A 12,337-nucleotide genomic window follows, 5' to 3' on the forward strand; every position below is an offset into this window, starting at 1 on the left:
TAGTATCATGACACATTTCTCCTCCAAAACAGATCTAATCTCTGCTGTAAAGGAAGGCATCAAGAGAGACATTACAGATAGAAGGAATGCCTATAGCAAGTCACAGGCTGAGGCAAAGAGAAATTGGGAGGTAGAGAAATTGCACACCCTAGTTAAGGAATCTAGATCTAAGGATTGCCAGTTATTCTGGCACCTATTCAGTAAAGGGACATTTAATCTGGTCACAGAGGAGGACTTCTTCATCCAGCCACAGATCTGGGAAGATCACTTTCAGAAATGATATATTGGGGATGACCGGGAGTTCGACAAAAATAACATGAGGGGTGGGACACCCTCTTCTTGTGAGCCAGTAGCAGAGAATATAGTTACCTTCACCTTGAAGGAGACTGTGACAGCAATCAGTACACTGCAACCAGGGAAACCCGATGCAAAACCTTTGTAAATCTGGGCCTGAATCTATAGTGTAGTCAGAATTTGTAATTACTTGTGTTGCATGTGCTTTATTGTGATCTATGGGTTGTCATCAGCTCCAAAGGCAAACCAGTAATTCAGTGTAACTTCCTTTTTAACTCAGCAGCCTACACCAGGCCAGGTTTAGGATCTCTCGGTATCCCAAACGCACAAGATCCCTTTAAATGCTTGACATCTACAAACTCAGGAGACCTTGCGAAACAAATATGTAGGTTGATCTTTGACACAAATATGCTCCTTCCTGAGGACCCAGAAAAAAATAATCAATTGGCTGGAAAATCATATATAAACTCTTAAAAAAAGCATTTTCCATGGAGTTTCTAACCAGGCTTAGATTCTTAAGTCTGTTCAGGTATTAAAAATGCATGACTATGATATAACCAAGGAGCTATAAATCCAGAACCACAACCCAAACATTATGTTTGTCTCCCACTTGACATTGGACACAAGTTTCCCTCTGTGGAAACCCTATAAAAATGTATACATTCTTGGCATGCTCAAATCAAGGAGAACCCACTGAATGAACATATGAGCTGACTTTTCTCACTGATGTTTTTCTGAGTGAGGTAATAAAATTTGTAATGGCCTCTTCCCATGATTATGGGCTAGATGTCTGAAGCATTTTTGTCTATACAAACCGCCGGATTCTGTGAATTGGGCCATTTGCGACCCCAGAAATGCTTTTTGTGATGTACAAAACTCAAACTGCGATTCGGAAACTTGAATCGCAATTTGGGTTTTGTGATTCGGTATTTGGAAGGGGCGTTTTGAGGGAGTCCCTTCCTAATACTGAATTGAAATGGTATATACAAATGTTTTGTGACCGAAATGTGGTTGCAAAACATTCATAATTTACCACCAATTAAAAGTTGGTGGCGACCCGTTTGCAAATGGTAAGGGTTCTTCAAGGGACACCTTCACCTTTGTTTGGAAAAATATTATCTAAGAGCAGACAATGGTCGAAGGGACCACTGCCTACACTTAAAAAATGAAACTTCAAAGTTTCATTTCTTTTCTTTTTAAATTCAACCCGTTTTTCTCTAAAGCAAACGGGCCTTGTTTAAGAAAATGCTTTATTTAAAAGCAATCACAGACATGCACGCCACCATCCCGGTGATGGCAGCGAATCCCAGTGGGTCACAAATTGCAACCTACCTCATTAATATTCATGAGGCGGGCCTACTTGCGACCCACTATGAATCACTAAGAAATTTCTCCCCATTCTGCCTCTCACCCACAGGAAGACTGTGGTCCAAGCTCTCATTGTCTTTAGGTGGGACTATGTAAATCTCCTATACCTTGACCTCCCGGAGTACCTACTGAACAGACTTCAGGTAGTCCAGAATGCGGCTGCCAGGGCATTCCTCATGCTTGGACCGCGAGTTTGGATCTCACCTCACCTGAAGGCTTTGCACTGGTTTCTCGTCCGAAAAAGAATCCGCTTTAAAGCCTTGGTCTTGGCTTTTAAGGCTTTACAAGGTACGGGCGCTCACTATCTAAGAAGGAGAGTATCACACTATGTCCCCAGCAGAACCCTGAGGTCATCTTCTTGGCATCAGGCGGTTGTCCCTAAGTTTTCTAGCACCCGTACTGGTGGCCGCTCCTACCAAGTTCTGGTTGCCTGAGTCTGGAACCTTCTGCCGGTGACACTTAGACATTTGTCGGACCTACTTACCTTTAGGAAGCTGCTGCAAACCTGCTGTTCCAGCAACAACCGTAAGGTTCTCTCCCCCCTTCAGGGACAGCAACAGTCCAGCTTTAAAGTTCATCAGTGCCGGGCAAGTACCCTTTTAAATTTAACATTTAATGAAACTCAAAAGAGTTTCATACATTAGGAATAGCGATTTCCTAATTGCAATTCACACGTAAGCACAATTACGTGATCGCTATTCCAATTTTCGAACATCTAGCCCTGTGTTTCAAAATGTAAGGGCCTACCCCTTACTTTTCATAAACTCTGCTGAGGAAAGTAATTGTGCAATTTCATCATAAATGTTGACATTGCAAAACATTCCTGGAAACTGCTTTTAAATTTAACTATAGGACAGTTTGGCTCCCTGCCCAGCACAGTATTTCCTAACAATGTTTAATCTTACTTATTAACTGCACAGTTTTAGGACTTTAATCCTGAAGACAACTCACATGTTTCACATTTACATTCATATTAGTAGTATTCACAATGAAAAAAGATGTTTATTTATACATACTGCTTTGTAAATGGTAATATGCCAATACAGCCTGCTTCACAATAGAGGGGGCAAACGTGTCAGGAAAATAACTTTTTTTTAATGTATTTAATGAAGAATTACTGCTACAAGTTAAAAGCAATGTCACTCAATAGTATATCAAATACCCCAAATTACTAACAACTATTGTAATAAAATAAAAAAACTTTTTTACATGTACTGCCATATTACCTACAAATCTGTTTAATGTCAATTTACGAAGTCAACCCAATAACCCTAAGAACCAAGGTAATTATATATGATCAAATGAGTATGGTTCACTTGGGGTAGCATCAACCACAAGGGATATGGCTATACAAATTAATTGAAGCACATGTACATTAAAACAGTAAGCCTAACACCCAAACACACCCCAAAGAAATGTATAAACACACAAAAGAAACAATAGAGATACCTTTTTATTTTGCGAGACTTTGTCCTGATAATGGCCCTGGTCAAGTTTACATTTGGCCTAAAACCTCGACCTGTACTTATATAATATGGACTGCTAAATTCATTGATTTTGTGATCAAATTTGACTTGTTATCAGACTCAACTAATTGTGTTCCTTAGCTGAATCAATGGCAGCATATTGTTCTGTATAGTTTATATCAGCATTTCCATTGTTGCTCTCAAATTGTGTTTATGATTAAAATTCCTTTTTTTGACTGACAATCAACAGCTTGTAATATAATTTTTCTAAAATTCTCTGCAGTCATTGGCATCACTAGAGATTAACTAGGCACTATTGTTTCTTTTGGGTGTTTATACATTTCTTTGGGGTGTGTCTGGGTGTTAGGCTTACCATTTTAATGTACAGGTGTCTAAATTCATTTATATTGCCGCATCCCATACTAATCTTTTTTGGCAGCACATCTTTCTGTATTGTTAGGTCTGGCCTTGAGACACCTTTAGTTGTTTTGCCTGCCTACTGTTTTTCAAAAGAATCACAATATCAACTAAAAAGAGAGAGAGGATTGATTGGAACACGTCCTTATCCCCTGGATAATCAATTTATAACAAAAAGGACGGATCCTAATAAAGTCTACTACGTCCAAAAGCACTCGTAGTTAGAAAATGTAAGAGTTTTCTAATTATGAGTGCTTTTGGATGTAGTAGACTTTGTTAGTACACGTACTTTTTGTTAAAAATTTCAAAATCATCATACATACGGGAACATGGCGGCCAGCTAGGAAGCCAGTCGCGAGTTGGGGAACATGGCGGCCAGCTGGGAAGCCGGTCGTGGGTTGAGCGCCTAGGAAGACCTCCTTTTTGCCGATGCTGATGCCGTGTTAGAATACGTGAATGTTGAGCTGGTTTCGTACCTTGTGAGGAACTGCGGGACTCCGGGTCTTGTTGTTTTCTCCCGCTAGAAGCCGCCGTTATCCGGTGATTGACTGGCGGTGCTGGGGATCAGTTATGCTGGGCATTGAGGATGGAGTGCAGTGATCTTCGCCTTCTCCGCAGTCGATTGGCCGTCATCGCCTGGGGAAAGCCTCTGATCTCCCGTAAGTGTGGGAAGTGAGGGAGGCAAGGTGAAGGGGGGGTGGAGAGTGGTGTGTGGAGACCAGAGCTTGGTGCCTGGAGCCTGGAGGAAAGGGGAAAGGAGGGGGAAAAAAAGAAAGACACTGTAGAATACGCGGATTGAGAGGGGTTAAGAAAGAGTAGGGTAAAGAGTAAATAAGAGACAGTCCCTTTTTTTGTGTGTTGTTTTGTACTCGATGCGTAACATTACTGTGGTTACTCTCTTTAGGGCAGCGGAGGCGTTAGTTTGCAATACAGTTAAAAGGGGTAGTAAGAAAGAGTCTTTCCTCTCCTTGTGCGCAGTTAAACCAGGACATGAAGCTGGGATATGTGCCTGCCCTGTACCCCATGGAGGTAGCTATTCAACAATCTGGGAATACTGAGGTCATTAGGTAGGGTCGGCCTAGCCTAGATGTCTCAGGTGTCCCTGGAGTTGTGGCCTCCACTATTTCCCCTACCGTCCCGGTCACTGAGATTACACTTTAGGGGGTGAGCCTTTGGCAACGCAGCCATATCAAGCTGCTGAGACTGGTGAAGGTAGGCAGAAGCTTAAGCAGAGGCAGTTTCCTAATAAACCGGTGAAGTTTACCCCAGCAAAGAGTCAGAAGAAAATTAAGAATTTGGTCCCCGTAAAGATGACTCCCTCTCTCAGGTCTTATTTTCTGGCCAACTCACAGGGCAACATGGATCTCGTAAAACAGGGTGGGACAGTACTTGTAGCAGAGGGAAACCTGGAGGTACCCCCTCCATTACGCTCTCTAATCGTTTCTCTCCCCTGAGCATAATGACCTCAATCACAGGGGACGGTGGGCAAGAAGAACTAGGGGAGGTAGGGGATATGTCATCAGAGGCTGCCGCTCAGAGCCCGGAAACAGTACATGGGTTATTAAAGCTGTTTACTATAGAAATCGGTGCTCGTTTCTCTACCTCTCAAGCAAACCAAAAAAAATACAAGATACCTGTACTGGTTTGGAGGAAAATCTACTGGCACTGATACACAGAATGGAAGCTTTGGAACATAAAGTGGGGGAACTGGGGCAAGAGGTTTACGATTTCCCAAGAGGTAATCAGACTAAAAGAGTGAGAGCGGGACTTGGTATAGAGACTGGAGAGGCTGGAAAACACGTCAAGAAGGAATAACTTCAGGATCCTGGATTTAAAGGAAGGGTTGGAAGGTGATAACCTAAAATCCTATGTTAATAATATCCTGACTAAAGCTTTTCCCCAGATTGTGTCAGTACCGGTCTGGTAAGCTGAAATCCAGCGAATTAATAGAGATCCTTTTAAGTTAAATCCTGCCCAAAAAAAACCTAGAAAGATCCTGGTTTGTATACATTCTTATACCCTTAAAGAGCAACTATTGAGGGCGGCACTTAAACCTAAAACTATACAGGTCAAAGATGCCTCCTTTAGAATCCGGTCTGACATTTCTCGGGTCACGGAGGACAGGAGATGGAAGCTGGGAAAGCGGATGGATGCTTAAAAGCTCTAGGAGCCCAAGTCCAGCTGCGATTCCCAGCCTTCTTGAAAGTGGTCCTGGCAAATAAAATGCATAACTTCAGGTGTCTGGAGGAGGTAGACAGTTTCCTGGCACAATGTAATTCTAGTGTGTAAGGTACGGTGTAAGGGTATTCAGCATCTAATGTTATTTTTGTTTGCATTATGTACATAGGAGGGTAGGGGGCCTCGACTCAATAGCAATGTTTATTGCCGATAGATAGGATGGGAGGGTTCCCGCGGGTTGGGGGGTGTGGTGGGGGAGTGGTGGGGGGGTAGTAGGGGTTTTCACGATATTTGGTGGGGAGCATTGGGAAAAAATAAAAAAAATAGTATTAATTCCATGTGACATAACAACCTTCAGTAGCTACAGCAGAGTATGGAGTCTGGTTTATGATGGGGGATAGGCCTACCCAGGGAGGGAATCAACACCTTGAATTTTTAAGCTGGAATGTTAATGGCTTGCGAGTTAAAGGAAGACAGCGCCTGATACTGCAATATTTAAGAAATAGTTCAGCTAGGATTCTTCTGATTCAGGAGACCCATCTTTTACAAGCAGAATGTAAGGCACTATTTAAAAAACAAAAATGGGTCGACAAAATTATAGCCTCTGACCAGCAATGTTGTTTAAAAGGGGTTGCTATAATACTAAAAGTAAACTCAGGAGTAGAGCTTACCAAGTTGCAGGTAGATCAGCGTTTTTCAACCACTGTTCCGCGGCACACTAGTGAGCCGCGAGATGTTGCCTGGTGTGCCGTGAGAAAAACGTGGGAAAAATGGAAACATTGCAAATTTTTTTTAAAAAAAATTAATTTTCCCCCACTAGGCCGGGCAGCGGGCACCGGACTGTATCCTGGGCCTGGGTATGGGGGGGGGGGGGGGGGGGGGGGGGGTTTTGGCGCTCCTCGGATGTCCGGGCTGTGATTGGTCCAGACCCCAGCCTGGACCTATCACAGAGCAGTATCTCCCGACTTCCTTCCCGCCCGAGCGCAGTGTGCGCAGCAGCGGAGAGAAGAAGACGTCGCGTCACCAGGACCGGAGCAGGAGGACTGACGGACGGAGACCAGGACTCGGCGGGAGTCGGCACTGACAGACCGCATCCGGATCCAGACCAGGCCGCAGGTATTTAAATTTTAATGTTTAATTTCCTCCTATCCAGAGTATTGTTATATGCTTTCTACTATCAATCTATATTCTACTCTACTTGTCCTGACTAATACCAAGTCTCTGGGTGTATTGAATGTAGAGCCATTTTTAAAGCTCATAGAGTTGTTAGAGAGCGCTTAACGGTAGATGTGCGTTATGTCTGCATTTGGAGGGATCCTATCAACAATGGTGTGTAGTAGCGGTAGCCTTACAAGGTATATATGTCCTCGTATGCCCGACCCATGAATGCGTACGGGGGTTCAAGAGGGATGTGGGGCTGCAAGCTGGGCGTTGGAAACTGCACGCTGTTAGTATTACTATTACCAGATCCAACCAGGTACTAATTTCCTTGATGCAGAGAAGCTTGCTGGGATCTGCACCTGCGACATTCAAGCAGTTCTCAGCAGTGGGTGCATCGCCCACTACGCATTTATTTTGCAGCGCGAACTCGACCCGTTACAACGGTACCGTTAGTTGCTTCCTAGTTCAGGCTGCACCTTCGAAGGCATAGGAGCCTCCAAGATTCCCCTAGTTTAGGCCTGCATGCCAAGATGTTTTCAGTTACGTTTTTTGGGAGGGCCAGCGGGTCACAACGTCTTTAAATTGGAGTTCTTTTCCAACTACTTGGAGCTGTGTGGTACGTTTCAGATATAGCACCCTGGGTATTTTGGCAGAATATAATTAGGGGCTGCAGACAGAACCCATCGGCTGTCTCCGACTCTCTGGGACGCTGCTCCTCCCAGCCCTCGCCTCTACGCTGCTGCCTTACCTTTGAACATCAACTGATGTGCCGTCTCTGCACGATTTTACCCCCGGGGTCGTCAGTGAAGGGCGATGTTCTTGAGTGATCGGCACACTTACATGATCATTACACAAGTACACGTTCCTTTTTGTAGGGGGCAGGAGGTTAAAGGATTGCCAGAATCACAAGACGTTGACTACTAAAAACAAGGAGACTCGAACCTGGTTCCCGGCCTAAGATAAATTGCGTACTACTTATCCGTCAGTCGCGCAATCCCGGTATGACTTTCAGACCTGACTATAAGAGCGTTGTCTGCAGTGCACAGCAGTAGCCTCGCAGCTCCTCTTTGGCAACACCCAGGTTTTAATATTACCCAACACAGTGGTACTCATTCACTGATCGGATGAGCAGGCGCTGGGATACACACCCATGGATGCATGTTGCACTGAGTTCTCAGCGGGGCTAAGCTGTGTGGTACGTGTATTGGCAGAGCAAATCAACTTCCAGGAATTATTCCATTTTAGGAGTTTGCACAACAAGAAATGTCGGCAATATGCTGAGTTTAAATTAATTAAGAAGCCATCGTTATGTAATAATTATTATTCTGGAAGTTGTATTTTTAATTTGTGCACAAGACTAGAGCCCGGCGCAACCATTCCTACTTCACAAATGTTGATTCGTCCTAACAGCGTGCACGCGCCTCCTTAAGCTTAAGTGCTTCTGTGATGTGGTCCATGGTTTTCACTCCTGTGGAATGGATTTTGGTGTGATCATAAGCTTGCATGTATCAAGGAAAGCTATTGTGCACCTAGTCTGTGGGTAGAGAGCAGTTTTGAGTGATGCTTGAGGCAAGATGTATTTACAAAAGTGTCTGTTTAATAAAAATTTACATGGTCACCCAATATCTGTTGCAGAAATTAACTATCTTTGTAGAATTCCGCATGGGTTGTAGCAGCACTAACTAACCTTTGTCTCCAGACTAGAGAGACGAGCAAGCGTTATACTAGTACTGTGTGGTTCAGTCTTTATGAGTACTAATAATGAATTGGGCAGACGTAACGTTTGTAGTTAAAGCACGTGCTAACCTTAAAATTGGCATCAAGGGCTCTCTGAGTCTGAGAAACCATCCAGTCACAATTTGCTCCTTATAGATACAAATCTTAAATTTCTTTTATAGGTAACTTGCAGGTGCAGCGTCCTTGTGTATGCCTAGTACTGAGTGACAGTGAGATATACTGCAGTGATGGACACGTTTTTGAAAAGGAAACAACTGGACTCTGAACAAAATTTGGAGCCGGATGAGAGCCCAAGTATGAGTGGGGATCAAAAGAAAGTAAAGATGGTTAGCTCAAGCAAATTCTCTGGCACAAGGCAATATAGCGAAAGCTATATTTCATTTGGATTTACTGTCACCGGAGATGCAAACAAACCAACTCCACTGTGCGTGGTGTGTGGTGAAAAGCTAGCTAACAGTGCTATGGTCCCAAGCAAACTTAAACGCCATCTCCAAACGAAACACCCTTTGCTTCAAAACAAGAATGCGGACTATTTTGTTCGCCTGCGCGAAAACACAGAGAAACAGGCAACTTTCATGAGAAAAACCACAAAGGTAAATGAAAGAGCTCTTAAAGCTAGCTATCTAGTTGCCGAACTTATAGCCAAGTCAAAAAAGTCGCACACTGTGGCAGAGACATTAATACTTCCCGCCTGCAAAGCTATTGTAGAGGAGATGCTCGGACCTGAAGCAGCTAAGGAAATAGCCAAAGTCCCTCTCTCAGACAACACAATTTCCAGACGTATTAATGACATGTCTGCAGACATCGAAAGTGTGGTTTTGGAAAAGATCCGTATCAGTGAGAAATTTGCATTGCAACTTGACGAGTCTACTGATATCAGTGGACATGCTCAACTCTTGGCCAATGTGCGTTTTGTTGATGGTGATGCAATTAGAGAAAACTTCTTTTTTTGCAAGGCATTGCCAGAAAAAACAACAGGAGAAGAAATTTTTCGGGTCACATCAGAATACCTTGAACAAGGAGGACTTAAGTGGGAAAACTGCACAAGTGTCTGCACCGATGGAGCTGCAGCCATGGTCGGGCGCACCAAAGGCTTTGTAAGCAGAGTGAAGGAAAGAAATCCAGATGTGATTGTTACGCATTGTTTTTTACACCGTGAGGCCCTCGTAGCCAAGACTTTACCAGCAGACCTAGTTCATGTGTTGGATGATGTTGTGCGCATGGTAAACTTTGTAAAGTCACGACCCCTGAAAAGTCGCATATTTGCAGCTTTGTGTGAGGAGATGGGAGCGAAGCATAAAACCTTGCTGTTTCATACAGAGGTCCGGTGGTTGTCGCGTGGCAAGGTCTTGGTTCGTGTGTATGAGCTGCGGGAGGAACTTAAAGTGTTTCTGACAAATGAGAGGCCAGATTACGCAAAGCTGCTTGCAAGTGATGAGTGGTGTGCAAGGCTGGCATAACTGGCAGATATATTTCATCATCTGAATGAACTGAACACACGAATGCAAGGCCGAAATGAAAACCTGCTTACAAGTACAGATAAAATAAATGGATTCCGTTCAAAGGTGCAACTCTGGCATCAACACGTGGAAAGTGGCAATCTTGAAATGTTCACACTCACCAAGCAATGGCAAGGTGTTCACACTGCTGCACTGTGTGAGATAATAGTTAAACATTTAAAAACTCTCGAGGAGAGGTTGTCATTTTATTTCTCTTCAGTCTCCACTGAATGCCTTGACTGGGTTAGGGACCCTTATAGCTCAGCATCAGTTGGTGGAAAGGACATGACTTTACAGGAGCAGGAGGAACTAACTGAACTGAGGCAAAATCGTGGTTTCAAGCTAAGATTTGCTGATCTACCTTTGGATAGTTTTTGGTTGGATACTGCCAAGGAGTTCCCCCTTCTGGCAAACAAAGCTATTTTGACATTGCTCCCATTTTCCACTACATATCTGTGTGAGATGAGCTTTTCAAGCATGATTGCTATAAAAACTAAATACAGAGAGAGACTGAGAGCTGTTGACGAAGAGCTACGTGTGTGTCTTTCTTCGATTCCAGCCAGAATATCAGCTTTGTGTTCAGCCAAACAGGCCCAGGTTGCGCACTGATCAATAAGACCAGTGTTTTATAATTTTTCATATTTCTGTTTACTTACTATTTCATAATAAAGTAATTATAAAATACTTTCTTTGTGTTTATTTGATTCCTATTGACCTATTCAAGAGAATTACTTTATATATAGTCAATATATAGGCACAGAGTTAAATTTTTTAACATTTTCTAATGGTGGTGTGCCTCGTGATTTTTTTCATGAAACAAGTGCTGGAAGGAAGTCGGGAGATACTGCTCTGTGATAGGTCCAGGCTGGGGTCTGGACCAATCACAGCCCGGACATCCGAGGAGCGCCAAAACCCCCCCCCCCCCCCCCCCCCCCCCATACCCAGGCCCAGGATACAGTCCGGTGCCCGCTGCCCGGCCTAGTGGGGGAAAATTAATTTTTTTAAAAAAAAATTTGCAATGTTTCCATTTTTCCCACGTTTTTCTCACGGCACACCAGGCAACATCTCGCGGCTCACTAGTGTGCCGCGGAACAGTGGTTGAAAAACGCTGCCCCAGACAACTTGCTGATTGGCAGCATGTTTAAGGCTATGTTAGACGGGGTAAGGGAGTATGGCTTTATGTACAAATTTGGCTCCTAAATTTTTAAATAAAAATCCACCTGAAGACGCTGCGTATGGCGGCCAAATATGGTCGGACTGTCGAGACTGCTTGGGGCTTGTTTACTATAGCGATTGGGCACCGGTGTGGGACTCACCTGGAACTTCGGAGTGCCTTTTGGACGCTCTAGCCCAGCCACTAAAGGAAGCAGGAGTCTCACACTGGAAGGATGTAGTAGTGGGTAATAAATGTCGCCCTTGGGAATTCTGGAGCCACACCACGAATGGAACATTGTCTAGAGTCAAATTTTATCAGCTTACATCATGGTGCAAGAGTCAACGCTGGTCTCTTTTGGAAGACAACCTTATGGAAAACGATCTACAAAACCAAGCCCCAAGGAAGAAGGAAGTTGCTCAATGGTATAAATATCTTCTGGCTGCAGCAGTAAGAAAGATGGATGAGCCATATTGAGTCTGGGAGAATTACTTGCTGAGTGAAGAGTGGAAAGAGTTATGGCAAGTATCTATTGACATGCTTTACCCATTGATTAAATCAGCTGCACAGAGAAGAAACCATTTTTTTAAACTCCACAGGATATATTGGACACCCCTTAAAACTTCTAGAATGAAGGGTGGAGGAGAAGCTAGATGCTGGTGGTATGTATTCCAGAACGCAGATGATGTTCATGTATTTGCTTCTTGCCCTAAGATACAAGAAATTTGGGGTGACGTGGGTAAGACTATCTCCAGGGTCGATGTGGAGGTAAGCCCAACTCTTATTTTACTAGGCATTGCACCTATGTTGGGTGGGGTATGAGACCAGATTGGGCCACAACATATATTGGTGTTTTACTTGATTTTGTTGGCGAGGAGGGAGATCTGTAAATTGTGGCACCAGGAAGCTCCTCCTAGTTGGAATGCCTGGTGGAATTCTGTCAAGTATTTTAGAGCTTTAGATCAGATGGTAAATGTCACTAGAGAGAAGCCTGACTCTGGGTTCTTTTGGAATTGGTTGGATGATCCTTTGTGAAATTATTTTAGAACAGATCAAAAGGTATA

General features: G+C 43.7%; 1 protein-coding gene across 1 annotated transcript; it reads left to right on the top strand.

Annotated features, from left to right (window-relative positions):
- The first annotated feature begins 8,848 nt into the window (after positions 1-8,848).
- Positions 8,849-12,095, top strand: LOC146805143 (zinc finger BED domain-containing protein 5-like). The gene is made up of 2 exons (XM_085623776.1): positions 8,849-9,718; positions 11,988-12,095. Exons 1-2 carry the CDS (start codon positions 8,849-8,851, stop codon positions 12,093-12,095), a joined length of 978 nt encoding a protein of 325 aa, XP_085479902.1.
- The last annotated feature ends 242 nt before the right edge of the window (positions 12,096-12,337 follow it).

This window comes from Triturus cristatus, chromosome 8, assembly GCF_964204655.1.
Source record: "Triturus cristatus chromosome 8, aTriCri1.1, whole genome shotgun sequence".
Lineage (NCBI taxonomy): Eukaryota > Metazoa > Chordata > Amphibia > Caudata > Salamandridae > Triturus > Triturus cristatus.